Source organism: Sinocyclocheilus anshuiensis, unplaced genomic scaffold, assembly GCF_001515605.1.
Source record: "Sinocyclocheilus anshuiensis isolate Anshui unplaced genomic scaffold, SAMN03320099.WGS_v1.1 scaffold297, whole genome shotgun sequence".
Classification (NCBI taxonomy): Eukaryota; Metazoa; Chordata; class Actinopteri; order Cypriniformes; family Cyprinidae; genus Sinocyclocheilus; species Sinocyclocheilus anshuiensis.
The window spans coordinates 468,495-485,906 of NW_015536479.1; the positions used below are offsets into that span (position 1 = coordinate 468,495).

At 35.8% G+C, this 17,412-nt stretch overlaps 1 protein-coding gene across 8 annotated transcripts in view; it reads left to right on the top strand.

Moving 5' to 3' along the window:
• Positions 1-1,798, top strand: part of large2 (LARGE xylosyl- and glucuronyltransferase 2) — a 119,539-nt gene extending 117,741 nt beyond the window's left edge. For all 8 annotated transcript variants that reach the window (XM_016462691.1, XM_016462766.1, XM_016462620.1 and 5 more), the window contains 2 exons: positions 264-459; positions 539-1,798. In XM_016462691.1, coding sequence (XP_016318177.1) covers positions 264-459; positions 539-736 — 394 coding nt within the window. In that variant the 3' untranslated portion in view covers positions 737-1,798. The remainder of the gene's footprint in view (positions 1-263; positions 460-538) is intronic.
• The last annotated feature ends 15,614 nt before the right edge of the window (positions 1,799-17,412 follow it).

Below are 17,412 nucleotides of genomic sequence, written 5' to 3' on the forward strand. Positions count from 1 at the left end.
GTCCCCATTAGCCAGCATTAGAGAACCATGAAAATGTGTTGTTAAATTATTTCAATATTGACTTAAAAGTAAGTACTTCCAGGGTTTCATCTAACAAAAACAACGTTTTGGAATCCCTTTTATATAAGATGATGTTTAAAGATTATATATTTTTGAATGATAAATATATTCAATTAAAACATGAGCATGAAGTCTTTAGCCCATTATTAAAAGTCCACTCAAAATGTTCAAATATATTAATTTACTGCTCTCCTAAACTATAGGTATCACGTCTGGACAAAGGGTCACGCGCCAACCAAATATGCCAAGTGGAGAACAGCCACGACGCCATACAAGGTGGAGTGGGAGGCAGATTTTGAGCCGTATGTTGTGGTGCGACGAGACTGTCCTGAGTATGACCAGAGATTTGTTGGCTTTGGCTGGAACAAAGTATCCCATATCATGGAGCTTGATGCTCAGGTAAGTTTTTAAAGACATTTGGCATGTTTCTACTACCAGTTCAAGTGTCCCTAACCTGTCACATTTCCTCGTTCCAAAGGAGTACGATCTTATTGTGTTACCAAATGCCTTCATGATCCACATGCCCCACGCGCCCAGCTTTGACATCTCAAAGTTTCGCTCCAGTCCGAGTTACCGCTACTGCTTGACGACTCTGAAGGACGAGTTCCACCAAGACCTTTCTCGGAAGTACGGTTCTGCTGCTCTCAAGTACCTCACAGCACAGAGGAACATCTGAAAACTGTTTCAAATGTACTTCAGCACACAGGAGAATGGCTCGGTTTAGTCATTTGAGGCTCAACAGCCAACATGCTGCTCTGCTACATGTCACGGTGTCTAGAGGAACGAAGCTGAAGCCCACGTCTCTGCTGAAGACTATGAAATCAAAGCTTTAATTCTTCTTTTTGATAAGTCATACAGCAGAGAACCTTGAAAACCAATGACATCAGACTGGTGGCGAAAACTCGACCAAACATGCTTGAACTGCTTAAAAGCGCAACAAAAGACATTGGTAGACGTTTGCGATGACCTACTTGCTTTATAGCCTAAAACGAACGGTCACGATAAAGACCTTTTTTTGACAATCAGGGCTTTTTCTTCACTAAAGATCTACAGCTAGCGGTCCATGGCGCTATGCAGCTTTGAACCTTCTGAAACCATTCGATGGAGTATCGAAAGGACGAGAACTGAATGAGCTTTCCAAAGACTCTTCTGCTGGACTGAAGTGTGGGGAGGCCATCAAGACGAGGGACTTTTAAGCCTTATAATTTCACAGATATTTAAAATATTTAAAAATATTTTTCTTTGTTTTTAATGAAGACAAAACAACCTACAGCCTACGTATGTTTTACAATATAAAATCGAAAATTGCATTATTTTTTAATTTAGAAACACTGATTTGCTTGTAGCGAGGTTGAATGCTCGATAGGGGTGCGAGGTTTCGATGAGAAATGATCAGTGTTTAACTGCTGCGTTTAGAATTGTCACATAACAAATGGCGCATATTATGACGTGCTTAAACATAACGTATACCAGGACGCTTTCCTACCCTGAACTCAAATCACTTTTCAAAAAAAAAAACCTAAAAAAAAATTGCACTACATACTGTTACAAAAACATGACTATATGTACATTTTGCATTGAGATCCACCCAAGGGACCAGTAAAAAAAAGGAGGCATCCGTTAACACTTCCTGTTATTGAAAACAAATATTTATCTTGTAAAATGTCACATTCTGGTCAGCCCTGAAATAAGAATCCAATGTCCAATTCAGCATCAGTCACTCAAAGATGCATTTGTACAAAAAAAAAAATACGTGAAAGGTTGTACGATCCATTGTACCAGTCGCAATGTAATTCCCAATGTGTCCCATCTTTATAAAGAAACGCTCCTCCAGGTCATATTGAGTTGACCCCTCACACACCACCCATGCCCTTCCGCTCCATCAGACTGCAGATTTACGGTAAATACCCGTGCCTTTGCTGTGTTGCGAAAACTGGATATTGATTGTACTACTGTACGCATCAGCGGGGCCTGCAAGAATACAGGTACTCTATTTATTATTGTTGACTTAAATCAATCATATTTTTCTATGTAGGGGACAAAGTGCTTTAAATAAATTCTCCCTGTTTCTATAGTTTGTCAAAGTTCTTGTGCTTTTTATTTTACAAGAGGAGATGAGTCACACGTTGCTTTGTCCTATCTTTGAGTTTGTTGTAGGATTCACTGGTGACTCATAGTTAGGAGGTCTACAATGCAGGGCAGTGCTGATAAGAAAAAAGCATTACCTTGTCACATTTTTTTCTCCTCCTCCACACTAATCTCACAAAGAAGTGTGCTAAAAGATAATTTTATCCCAAAAAAGGGGGATTTTTCGACATAGCTCTTTATAACAACTGTTCATAGACCAGATCTGTCAGGTTAATCATAAAAACAACAACATAATATTAGTCAGTTTCTTTAGTCATACAAAAAAAAAATGAATGTATTGTATTGAATGTGCACTTGTACTTCAAATCTTATATAAGGACATTTTCAGTGGTGGCCAAAATTATTAGAACACCTGACAGATCTGAAAATATTGACCTTTTTTGCCTCCAAAACATGATTTCATTTCATAATGTTCATGAAACATGCAGATGGTTGCTCTGAGCACAACAAATATCAGATGAAGTGAGTCGTACTGTTTTTATTCACTTTTAACATTAGTATTTGGTACGTCCTCCTTTTGCAGCAATTACAGCAGCACATCTCAATGGCATAGAGTCATTATATTTCCTAAGAACTTCAACACTAATGTTATCCCATGCCTCCTGCAACTCAAGCCAAAGGCTTTCCTTTGAATATACAATAGATCTGTCCAGTTTATTTTCCAACTCGCCCCAAAATTCCTCGATGGGTTTGAGGTCCGGACTTTGAGGGGGCCAGTCCATCATTTTCAATGTTCCAGCAGAAATAGTTTGTTTTATGGGTATTGTAATGGCCAATTAAACAAAAACAACTGATAGCTCTTAAATATGCCAAGTGTTCTAATAATTTTGGCCACTGCTGTAAGTGTACTTAAAGTACATTGTCATGACTGTTAACACAATTAAGTACATTTAAAAAGTAAATGTCAAATCATGTTTTTATAAACGTACACATTTTGATATGTTGACTAACATACTAAATTACATGACGTGCTTGATTATAAATGTAACTGTATTTTATTATTTGATGTTACATTGAAACTTACAGCTGACAGCTGTAACTTCATCTTTGGAAATGTGTGATTACAAATATATTTAAATATATTACATGCAAATTTCAATAAAATTGCATTAAAGGAATATTTCCCCCAGAGGCCTCAAACCATCCAAGATGTAGATAAGTTTGTTTCTTCATCGTAACAGATTTGGAGACAAGTAGCGTCACTTGCTCACCAATGGATCCTCTGTGGTGAATGGGTCCCATCAGAATGAGAGTCCAAAAAGCTGATAAAAACATCATAATGATACACAAGTAATCCATACCACTCCAGACTCCAGTCCATCAATTAATGTCTTGTGATAAGCTGCGTTTGTAAGAAACAAATTAAACTTTAAGTCGTTTTAACTTTAAACCATCACTTCGGGCCACAATATCAGTCCATAATACATAATAATGCTTCCTCTAGTGAAAAACTTAATCTCCTGTTATGCTCTCAGATCAAAATCTACTGTACTGACATATTCATTTACAACTATTTTAAACTTTTTTCGCTTGGTGCTTAATCTGCACATATTTCTCTCCTGATTAGACAAGATGCCTTTTTCTTTGGAGAAAATAAAAATAAGGATAGAGAACTTGTATTTTCCAACAGTTTAAAGTTAAATATCTTGATGGATTTGTTTATTACAAGCATGCTTTACAAGACGTAACTGATTTTATGAGCTGTTTGAACTCTCATTCTGACGGCACTTTAACCATATTTCAAAGTCAATATAAGTAACTACATATAAAGATGGACTTAAATCCTACTTAAAGGGTTAGTTCACCCAAAAATGAAAATTAGGCTGCGTTTTACTCACCCCCGAGGCATCCTAAGTGTATATGACTTTCTTCTTTCAGACGAATCCAGTCGGAGTTATATTAAAAATTGCCTTTGATCTTTCAAGCTGTTTAATAATAATGCTTCCTCTAGTGAAAAACTTCATCTCCTGTTATGCTCTCAGATCAAAATCTACTGTACTGACATATTCATTTACAACTATTTAAAACTTTTTTCGCTTGGTGCTTAATCTGCACATATTTCTCTCCTGATTAGACAAGATGCCTTTTTCTTTGGAGAAAATAAAAATAAGGATAGAGAACTTGTATTTTCCAACAGTTTAAAGTTAAATATCTTGATGGATTTGTTTATTACAAGCATGCTTTACAAGACGTAACTGATTTTATGAGCTGTTTGAACTCTCATTCTGACGGCACTTTAACCATATTTCAAAGTCAATATAAGTAACTACATATAAAGATGGACTTAAATCCTACTTAAAGGGTTAGTTCACCCAAAAATGAAAATTAGGCTGCGTTTTACTCACCCCCGAGGCCATTAAAATAAGCTCAAACAACAACAACTTTTTTTTTTTTTAATTTGCCTTTTTTATTATTTTTTCTTTGAAGAACCAGGGTTTACACAATCTTGGAAAAACTAGATACAGTGGGGAAAATATATATTTGATCCCCTGCTGATTTTGCAAGTTTGCCCACAAAGAAATGAAGGGTCTGTAATTTTTATGGTAGGTTTATTTTAACGTATAGAGACCAAAAATACCAACCAAAAAAATCCAGAAAAAAACACATTATATAAAGGTTAGAAATTGGGGTAGCCCAATTTTAAGTTTAATTTGTAGACCTGGAAAAGTCCTGTAAATTAATTATATTTATTAAAAAAAAAAAGAAAAAAGGTAAACATCTATTTTTGTAATGAATATGATCTTTTTTAGTTAAGCCAAGGTCTAAAAATATTTTAAAAATACGTTTCCTTAAAGGGTTAGTTCACCGCAAAATGAAAATTATGCTGCGTTTCACTCACCCCCGAAGCATCTTAGGTGTATATGACTTTCTTCTTTCAGACGAATCCAGTGGGAGTTATAAAAAAAATGTCTTTAATCTTTCAAGCTCTATCGTTGCACTCAGCGGTTGTTGCAGTGCTTCGGTTCAAAAGACTTGAAATAAAAATCGCCCATTCATAAAAAAAAGTGTCTCACACGGCTCCGGGGGGTGATCAAAGGCCTTCTGTAGCGAATCGATGCGTTTTTGTAAGAAAAATATCCATATTCAAAAAGTAATAATCACTTTAATGTAGCTTGCGCCAGCAGTTGTACACAGAAGCAGTTCTGGGAGCATGACGTATGAGTTCAGCGTTGCGCATGCGCCGGTGAGTCTCGTGAAAACCAACGTTTGTTTACAGGATCAAAAGAAGCAAAGTTTCCTTACTTTAGCAAAGGAAAACCAGTCTCCTCTTGGCTTATATCGAAATCCTCTGACATTCTTCTTTACAAATCCTCGTTTTGTACTTCTAATTCTTGACCGTTGTTATGTTTTGATCTCTCCGCTGCGTTTCCTCGTGCGTCACTTCTGAGTGGCGCATGCGCAAAGCCGACCTCATACGTCATTCCCCGGAACTGCTTCTGTTTACAACAGTGAGCGCAAGCTAGATTCAAGTGATTATTACGTTTTGAATATGGATATTTTTCTTACAAAAACGCATCGATTCGCTACAGAAGGCCTTTGTTCACCCCCCAGAGCCGTGTGAGACACTTTTTTTATGGATGGGCGATTTTTATTTAAGTTCTTTTGGACTGAAGCAATGCAACACCCACTGAGTGGCATTAAACAGCTTGAAAGAGGGGGGAGTAAAACGCAGCCTAATTTTCATTTTTGGGTGAACTAACCCTTTAAGTCAAAAACGCACTCCAGATATCTACATTAATTATAAATTTATACTATAGTACATTTTCATTTATTAGTAATTAACATGCACTTTAGTGCTGGATAAATAAATTGGCTGGAGAAGTTGCAGTGAATTAAAACATACTTTTTTTTTTGTTTTTTTGTAAAGATAAATGATCAACTTCAGGTGCAGGATATGGCCCGTGGACTGTAATTTGAGACCCCTGGTCTAGATAATACAGTAGACTTGCTGTTAATGTTAATTGCAAATGACTTCAGCCAATCCAGCTGTTAGGTGAATTTGATCAATTGTTTTCCAAATGGATTTGACGCCTGTTAAAACAAAGTTAATTTCCGGCAATTGCAGGAGAGAGGCTGCGGTAAGCGGAGCCCTGAGTGCGAGCGGAGGGCTGTTTCCTGTGCTGCGTGGGCTAATGCATGTGTAATTGCCTGAAGTGGCCCTTTATGACATCATGAATCAGAAACCATTGCACACAGTCAAAGAGTTTCAAGCCGCTTTTTCAGCATTCATTCACTCTACCCAGCAGCTCATTACAGGAAAGAGCGTGCAGGGAAACTCTGCTCACAGTGTGAGCGCTGGAGCTCAGGACGTCCCAGCAACAGTCTAGAAAATGGACTCACATCAGGAAACATGCTCAAGCTTGAAAAATTCATTAGATACAAGACAGTGGCAAGTAAAATACTGTTTCTTGCTGATTTTTTGTCATTAGTAACTATTAAACATTATTATCTCAGTTTTTTCCCCTTCATAACGGAATCTACATTGCTTTGTGAATTTGGCTTAATGAATCCAGACCGTAATTTCTTGCATTTACATCAGAAAAAGTGTGTTCAATACAACAGATAAAAAAAAGAGAGAATATACCACTGGTCAAGTTTGGAATAATTCTGATTTGAAGTCTCTTACACTCAAAAAGACTGCATTTATTTGATCAAAGATACAGTGAACAGTATATAAAACAACTGTATTCTATTTAATATATTTTAAACTGTAACTTGCTCCTGTGATGCAAGGCTGAATTTTCAGCATCATTAATCCAGTCAAATCCAGTGTCAAATGATCCTTCAGAATTCATTATCATAATTATGCTGATTTGTGGATCCATTATTAATGTTTCTTTTTATATTAATGCTAAAAACAGATTTTGTTGCTTAATATTTTTTGTGGAAATCGTGAAACTTTTTTCAGAATTCTTTGAACGGCATTTATTTGAAAAATACATTTTTGTAACATTATACATTTAACTTTTGACCAATTTAATGCATTATTGCGGATTAAAACTATTCATTTTCTCACCCCAGACTTTTGAGTGGTAGTACATTACTGTATGATTTCCACAGAAATACTAAGAAATTGCATTTTAAAATGTTTTCAACATTACATTCTAATACTATTTTACAATATTAGTATTTTTACTGTATTTTTGATCAAATAAATGAAGTCTTGGTGAGCACAAGACTTCTTTTAAACAATAAAAAAATCTTAATTGTTCTTGACTTTTGACCGATAGCGTATGCTAGAGAAAGAACAGAGATGGAAGTTCTCATTAATAGTGTCGGCACCTAAATCGATGAATTTGTGTTGTGTGAGTCAAACAATAGAAAATAATTTCTTCAGATTGTTCCACACGGATCAATGCCAATAGCCCACTGCACCGTTTATTATCTCTTAAGTTAATGACAGGAATCAAAACACCCGATTTATCAACTGGTGACAGCCTCCAAATATCTCCAGAGCTCAACACTGACTGCTAGATATTGATATTGAAATCCTCATATCAACTCCAGTAATGGTTGCTCAATATCACATGCAGTGACGTTTAACAGAAGCTCATGATTTGTGCTCTTCTGTTTGTTCCTCTGCCGTCATCTCTCCTTCACACTCTGTATAGCACAGGCAGTAAATAAGGAACTATAGATCAATATTACCCAGATCTCATTGTGGGGTTAATAGAGCTTGCTAAGGTCAAAAGGGTCGTAAAGTTTTTCTTTCACTAATGTTCAAGTGATTTCTCAACCATGACATCTCTGATAATAAAATTGCGTGTTGTGCACCCTGGAACTGTGGTATTACCCAACACATAGCTTCCCACAAATTCTGACTAATTTCATGACTTTTTCATGACCTACAGTGGCTTGTGATTACTGGATAAGGACTTTCAGAACGTTCAGAGAACATTCAAAAGTAACATTTAAAGGGGTCATAGGATGCCCATTTTCCACAAGTTGATATGATTCTTTAGGGTCTTAATGAAAAGTCTGTAACATAGTTTGGTTAAAATTTCTCAATGGTAGTGTAGAAAACACATTTTTTTACCCTGTCAAAAACAGCTCTTTTCAGATCAAGCCGTTTTGTAGCATTTTCCTTTAAATGTTAATGAGCTATGCTGATCCCGCCCCTCTCTTCCGAGCTGCTCTCAGAGAGACTGTTTACTTTAGCCGCATTCATCGTGAAACTTGCTAATTAGCACATTATTAGGAAAGGTGATTTGCAAAGGTTCATTACAAAACATTATACTCACTTCTTCTGTAGATGAGGCTGGATCATGAATGATTCACGCGAACATAGATGCATTTATGTAGATCGGGGGCGCATTCCCTTCAGAAACAAATAATCCACTGCGAGTTCAGCGGCTCAGATGTCGGGAGTAAATGAGGACTGCTATGTTCATTATTACATCCAACAACAAAACACCTCAATGGCTTAGGACTCATTCGTGTCTACATCTGCTCCAGCGGTGAAACAATGGCGGACTGATGACAGCTCACTCAGGGCGGGTCTAAGGTAAGACGCCAGTCCAGTCTGTGCTGAAACGCTACTGTCAATCAAACTACAGTGGGAGGGGCCTGTCTGTGTGAGGTCACACAGACAGGCATCTGAGATCGGCTCGATTTGATAAAGGGAAAAACATTTAACGAGATTTAAAAAAAAAAACACTGGGTGTTTTTTTATCTTTATAGGGTGGTTGTGTACACACACTGCCAACACACATTTAAGTTCAAACAACTTCTAAAAGTGCATGTAGCATCCTATGACCCCTTTAAAAACATTTTAAAAACTAGATATGTTCAGAGAACATTTAGAATTAACATTTTCATAACTTCATGGGAACGTTAACATTCCATTCCCACAAGAATACACAACCGATAAAAAGTTATTTATAAAAGTTGATTAATAATTTTTTTTTTTTACGTTTTTGAAAATATTCTCTAATACTCACAAAGTCTGCATTTATTTGATCATAAATAAAACAGTAATATTGAGAAGTAGTATTACAATTTAAAAGAACTGTTTTCTATTTTAATATATTTAAAAATTTAAATCAATTTATTTATTCCTGTTAAGTTATTCAGCATCGTTATTTCAGTCTCCTTCAGAAATCATTCAAATATGCTGATTTTCTGTTCAAGAAAGCATTAAATTGATCAAAAGCGACAGTAAAGACATTATTTTTTATATTTATTATTTTACCAATGGGAAAAAAATATGAATAAATATTTGTTTTCAACACTGATATAATAAGAACCATTAATAGCTGAGCTCCAAAAATAACTTCGCAGCAAATCATCATATTAGAATGATTCTGATGGACTGAATTGTTTAGAGAACATTTAAAATTAATGTTAGCCTTCCCATTAGACGCTGCCGTGAGTTTTGTCTAAAAAGGTGCAGAAGTTCGAATAGGTGCATGAGTTTTCTGAAGAAGGGCTACTTCTATGTCATTCCTCACTTTAAACGAAAAGTATTTGTTGCTATGAAAGATGTGTGCTACATAAAGCAAACCCCAGGAGAATAACACTTTAATTATGCTTATTGCACGTCGCACATGGAAACTGTCATAACTCACTGTGACGTTAAGGAGGACATGCTTTCCATATGCCCTACTTCTGTGCCAGCTAGCAGATGTTCGGAAATGAAAATGAAAATCGTCCTCTTCAAGGTGTTTATAAACAATAGAAGCAGCAAACTGGCATAAAAAAACAAAATATAATATAAGACATGAATCATGTTTTGTGCTTTCTAGTGAAGTGGACAGATTATACTCACAAGATTGGTTACAAAACTTTAGTGAGCTAAATGTGTCTAAAAGAAAAGCAAAACCTAAACTCGTAAGCGACTGATTAGAATAGACTTAGGCCACAACGCCATAAAATTTATATTTCCTCACCTGACTTTACTCAGTTCATTGCAATGCAATTTTACTTTAGCATGTTGCCAAGTTGAAAGAGAATACTCGTTTAAGCATAAAAATACATAACACACAGTCTTGCAGTTTCACTTCTCTTGAGAAAAGACACTTTTAAAAAAGTATTCTTTGTAATAATGTCAAATTAAAAGGTTTAAAGTACATTTTAATTCATTATGCTAAACAGATAATCGTTTTTGTTGCAATTAGGTGTCAACATTCAAATTGCACTTAATTATATTCTTTTAATGTATAAAAGTTAAAGTTCTGTTTAAACCAATCTTCTGAAAAAGTACAGAACATAATGAATCAGTTTTTCTGAAGAAAATGTGAGCTGATATTCACTAGGAGTTCCTCTTTCAGCCAATGGGATTTTTTATTTTATTTTTTTTTTATCATCTGTTGAAAATTTTAAGTGTGATTGCTTTAAAAAAGTAAGCAATTGACTCCCCAAATAAGGCACAAACTTTGAATTAACATTTATATTCATAGCACAAACGGTGTGCAGTAGTGCTTCCCTTAGCAAGCATTGCTAATTAGCTAAATGCATTAAATAGGTTTAACAGACTTAAATATTTAACTAATCTAATAAGTTAATACATCAGCTTTGACAGCTCTGATATTTTTACATCACAGTCCAAGCGAGAAGACCGCAAAAATGGAAGAAAGGAAGAAAAAAAAAAGGGCGAATAAAAACAAAAACATCTCAGTGGCTTGTATCCTGACGGAAATAAGGACAGAGTCCTTTTTATAAATCTCACTTGCTCTTCACCCGGGGGACTCTGAATGAAGATATTTGATGTAACGTACTGCTCTATGCTCTTCTATCTCTCCTGAGGCCAAAAAGTCACTGTCAGAGTAAAGCGCTCTGTCAGACACTCTCATTTCCAGTCTTCTCCTGAATGATGTCAGGCTTTCCTCAGCTGGACAAAGGTATATACACCGGGATGACAGACATTCAAATCACACCATCAACTCCAACAAATAAAACCCAAACATACTCTATGCAAGTACATGAATGCAGACGCTTCCAGCTACAAAAGCTCAATTTCACGCATCGCTGTGTTCTGAAAGGTGTCAGAACGGAATTCATAACGCAACTGCTTGCATTCTCAGCTTTGCCGCAAGGGCCGGTATAATGGTATTAGTGTAAATTGTCTGTTATATGGTCAGTTTTCACTTTCAACTAATGTCGTGACAGAGCAATGGAAGGGAATCTTGTTGAGTTAAACTAGTTAAACTGTTCACATTTAGCTAGATATAACTCAAAACAGAGTTGCTTATTCCAGTGACTGGAAGTTAGCTGTTTTGTCTGATTGCTCACTAGCATATTTAAAAAGACATTGCTCTCTAGCTTAAATGTAGTTAGCTATTTTTGCTAGTGGCTTTTTTTTTTTTTTTGCAGTATTCTAATTTTTTTTCTGAATGACAGCAACCTGAATGAGTTTTTAATGCTTTAGTTTCAAAGCAACTTATTCAACACTGGATCACCATCATGAACATTTATAAAGATAATAAATGTATTTACATAGGAATCTTAATTGTGGGACATATGTATCAGATGTTTGAAACTTTTGTTTACACATAAGATTTACATTTATTTTTTGCATACTTTTGTAGTGAATTTATTTAGGAAATTATATACTTCAAAAATAATCTTAAGTGCGAACTGAATGTAATGTTTTCGGAGACTTATTTGCATGTTATTTACAACTACATGAAAAAGTTTTATCATTGAGGAGTGCTTTTTAACTCACATAAGTAGGACTTTAAGTGCATCTTAATATGTAATTTCATAGTTACTTCTGTTGTCTTTGAAATATGTTTGAAGTGTAATGCTGAATGTACTGACAAGCATTCATGATAAACTATTTTATTTCATTTTAAAGTTATTAACAAAAATTAATGTAATTTCTATTGAAATGTGTATGTCATGCATTTAAATACATTTATAATTACACATTTGTAATGATGAAGCTGCAATTTAGTCCATTTAATATATATTAACATGATTATTATCAAATAACACAATACAGTTAAATTATAATCAAGTACTTTACATGCTTTAGCATGTTAGTCAACACATCAAAGTAGTGCAATTCCTTAAAGCTGCAGTCCGTAAGTTTTGCCTCTTTGTCGCCATCTGTTTGAAAACCTGAAACTGCAGCTGTGTCCGGAATTATCTTCCTTGCGTGGGTTGTGAGTCGGCACGGCTCCAGCCCGGATGAATCTAATATTTTGAGTAGTATGCGTGGCAGTCAGTCACCGCACCGGTGTGGATATTTATTGTACTTTGCACTCACAGATTCTAGCCTATGTCTTGGAATATATAACCCAAATAGGAATTTTCACCGTATATTGTCATCAGAACAAGTAGGTAACAAGTCTGCCACATTTGTTCTGACCAACTGAGGAAAAAAGCATTACAATAAATTGCACTACCAATGGTAATTTAATCTAAATGATCTCATATCACATCAAACCATGCAAATTATTATTTTTGTTATACTTTATTCTCAAATTGTTAGTGTTAACAACATCAGCATTGCGTGACTATGAGTATAGTGTGTATAAGCGAGTAGATTTCAATTTCTGTACAGTCTAATCTCTAATTGTAATGCCACTCGAATTTCATATTAAGAAATGATTTGAACCCAAAAAACAAATTATGCTCCCTTCGAACTGGTTGTCTTTAAAATACAAATCTTGTGTAATCCCAGGCTATCTGTAAGAAGCACATTTAAAACTGGAATATAATTTAATTTCATTCACATGTGTTTCATAAACACATAATCCTTTCTGGATTACAATCCGCCATCAAAATGATACATTTAATTATTCCAGCTGCTGTGAGAAAAGGCTATAAATGATCCGCCACCTGCAGGATCCTCGCATGCGATAGCCTAGTAGCCGGGACAACTTATTTTTGTTTACAGACGTGACGTAATGACGTGGTAGCATGCTCGAATTTCCTGCGAAAACCTACCCGGGGCCTGTACCATGATGGTAGATGAACAAATTCAGAGTTACAGGATTAGTTTCGAGTTGACAAAATTAAACCACTCCAATACGGCTTTGTTGGTACCATGATGCTGATTATCAACTTTCTTTGTCAACTCAGGCTTTAATCCTGAGTTTGTGGAGCGCGTGCACATGAATGTGTGACATCAGTGGCAAACAGCCAATCACAACACAGAGCAAGTGTGATTCACTTCTCGCGAGAGAGCCAGCGAGATTCAAAACTCTTTTCTTAAAGGTTAAGAGATCAAAGAATATGAGGAATATAACTGCATTTACACTGAAGTACTTGTCCATGAAAGAGGACAAATAAAAAAATTATCTTGCTCTATTAGTGCAGTCACAAGTGAAACTTGATTCTACCACTTATGTATATTACATATGATCTGTATATATTAATATTCATTTAAAATAAATGCTTTATAATAATTGTTAAACTTGTGTGATGGATTAATAGTAATATAAATCATACTATAATTATATAAATCACATATAAATCGTAATTATCATTAAAGCCAGACAGTTTTGTTGTATTTTAAGGTACTTTATAGTGACCTTTAACTTGTAGGAAGAGAAACTGGGGGAGGGACTTTTTTTTGCGTCAGACATGTGTACTTTGCTCATCTGATTGCTCCAATTTCAGTTTGAGATCTCTTACCCAGAACATTACCTGCCCTAGAGTAGGTTAGCTGTTAAGTGTAAGTTACAATGGCAATGAACGCCGCTAAAAGCCGAGCCACTTTCATGGTACCTAAAACCCAGGATTGGTGCAAACTAAACTGAAACTTACCTGGCTAGCCAGCTGATCTGGCTTCATGGTACAGGCCCCCGTACCACTCAAATTACAAAACATTATTATAAGCTAACCGTTGTGAAACAGGCTAAAGTAAGGCGATAGTTTTGAACACTGGCTAGTTATGCACTTGCTCAAATATTGATTTCGGATCATTTTTAACCAAAAAAAGTTACGGACTGCAGCTTTAAATCATGAAAAGATTATTACTTTATGTACTTTAAAGTAAATGTTTAGTTTGACATTATAAAGTGCATTTTTTTTATTAGTTTTTTTTTTAAGTACTTAATTGTGTTAGGAAACAGTCCACTTTCTTTAAGTACATTTAAATTGTTGTTGTTTTTATTATTTTTATTATTATTACATTATCTGCCAGTACGCTTTTTTTAATACTCAAGATTTGAAGTACACTTACAAGTGCACATTTAATATAATTAAGCACACTGCTTTTTCACAAAGGGAAACAAAACACTGACTGACAACAACAAAATTTACAGTCACTCTGATGCAATATTTCACTTACACAGAAGGAAAGCTACTCAGCCGCCTCCGATGACAGGTTTTGATAGTCACTTATTATACTGGCAGGTCACATACATATTTTAATATGATCTTGTTGGCATCGAGCAACCTCAACTTGCCAAAGATTTCTGCCCCGACATGGTTGCTAAAAAACGGAGATGCACTGAGAATCATTTTGCCTCGGGTACTTAGTGTGTTTCTAGCTTACACCTCACACCGATGTGCCACTATTTCCAGCCTCTCCTGTTGTGTTTTCAAAGTGACAACAGCATGCACAGTCACTAATGAGAAGTAATTCCTTGGCAGGAAAACCAATACTTCCGCAGATCCTCTGAGAGTCCCTACGTATCTGCTCAGGAAGTCTTTCCTGTTGTGCCACAGGCCAAAACAACTCTTGCAGTGTCTTCTCTACATGGTCCTTCCTTTAAAGTGCAGCGATATTCATTTGTCTTTGTGAATTTGCAGTGTTAAGAGGCTGTTGCAGCAGGTGTCTGGCAGAGAGAGCAGCACAGACGTGGAGGGAGGGAGAGAGGGCTTTTAATCTGCCTGTGGATGTGGCTTTGCACCATGAGAGGCAGGCTGATGTGGGAGATGAGATCATTACTATAATTAAACCCTCTGTGGCGATTATCAAACAGCTTATTTGATTTGACATTGTGAGATGAGGCATCATAAGAGGACTAGTAAAGCAGCTTTTTTCACTGATCAGACTGGCACGCTCTCTGCCAGCTGGAGGTAAGTGCTTTTCTCGCAAATTTAATTTGTCTGAGCGACAGGAATCAGTCAGTTGTCAGTGTTTTGGAAAATGAAAAATGTGTTGACGGGCTCACCTGGAGGTGTTCACACACCAGTCATCAAATTTATTTTGAAAACGCTTAGTGCTGGGCAGTATACCGGTTCATACCGAATACCGGTGTTTATTTTTGTTATTATATGAATTTTTAAAATACCGCAATACCGGTGTATGTCGCTTAAACAACGTTCGGAACGCGACACTGTTTGAAAGGGGTCCCTTTTCACTGTTGCACTGTGGTGAGGGGACAGCTGTATGTGTTACTAAGCGTGAAAGTTCGTCTTAGGTTACTTGTGTAACCATGGTTCCCTGAGTAGGGAACGAGACACTGCGTCCTCTAGGGGTCGCTATGGGGAACGCCTCGTCGTGACCCGTGTCTGAAGCATACATTGAAAAAACACCAACTCGTTGGCCGGCGACAGCCATGACGTCACTACCGGTGCGACTATAGTATAAATAGGCGCCGGGAGCACACATCATTCACTTCTTTGTCTGAAGCTTGCGTCCGCAGCATGGCAAGAAACCTAGAGGACGCAGTGTCTCGTTCCCTACTCCGGGAACCATGGAATATGGTTAACACCCGGTCATGCATGAAAAAAAAATACCTTCATGTACCGTGAAACCGGTATAATTTGGAAAAATACCGTGATATAAATTTTTGGTCATACTGCCCAGCACTAAAAACGCTCATAAAAAGCATGCAGAGATCATTGATTGCTACAATCAGTCAGTTCCAAAAAGAAATACAAAACCTGTGCTAATTGGAAGGAACTTTGTCGCACATCCGTCATTGGTTAGAACTGACGTTAATAAGGTCAAGCAGGTGATACAGTGATAACTTCTGCAAATTAATTAGTTTGAGATCAAATTAATGTCAGATTATTGCTGTTAACAACGAACATGGCATCTGAGGACTGTTTCAGTATTTTTGTTCTCCATTATTTTACAGTATTTTTCAGGTTCTCTTATGATACTCTAATTCTTTTAACAAACTTACTGATGTAGAAAGAAATCTGTATACCCTAGTGAAAAATAAATATACTTAAATGTATTTGAAATACATTTATTTCATGCTAAGTATACTACAAATACATTTTTATATGTATGTACTTAATAAAATGTCCTTCAGTTGTACTTTTAGTATACTAAACTGGTATACTTAAATTCTGCTAAATTGGAACAACTAATTTTGTACTTAATGCACTTTAAGTGTGCAGACGTAGTGCTGAAGTACAATTAAAGATATACTTAGTATATTTTATTGTGCTAAAGTGGAACTATTGCAAGTATATTTCAGGTACACTTTAAATATTTTGCATTTAAAGTCCTCATCAAAAGTGACATTAAAACACATTTTAGGCTTAATATTAAGAAAAGTGTATTGTGCACAAGTAATATGCCAAGTAAAGTTTAATTATAATTTTTATATCAGTAAGTCTCGAGTTATCTGTCAATAAATATGTTAATAGATCTGAACTATACTTAGTATGAAATAAATGTATTTTAAATATATTACTTTTTTACTAGGGTATAGATTGCATTACATGTTAGTTTGCTTATTTTGCTCAAGTGCATGATCTATTTAAGTCCATATGTTACCCTGGACCACAAAACCAGTCTTAAGTCGCTGGAGTATATTTGTAGCAATAGCCAAAAATAGATTGTATGGGTCAAAATTATTGATTTTTCTTTTATGCCAAAAATCATTAGGATATTAATTAAAGATCATGTTCCATGAAGATATTTTGTAAATTTCCTACTGTAAATATATGAAAACTTGCATTGCTATGCATTGCTAAGAACTTCATTTGGACAACTTTAAAGGCGATTTTATCAATATTTTGATTTTTTTGCACCCTCAGAATTCAGAATAGTTGTATCTCGGCCAAATATTGTCCTATCCTAACAAACCATACACCAATGGAAAGCTTATTTATTCAGCTTTCAGGTGATGCATAAATCTCAATTTCGAAAAATTGACCCTTATGACAGGTTATGTGGTCCAGGGTCACATATGGCATACTAACAATAAATTATCCTTTTAACCACAGGTTGAGAGCTTTAGTTCCAACCACATAACTTTGTGATGCTGTATGTGAACATTCATAGGAACTATAGATTCAGAAACACCAAATCTATGCTGGTAACAATGGAACTTGCGACCATAGTTG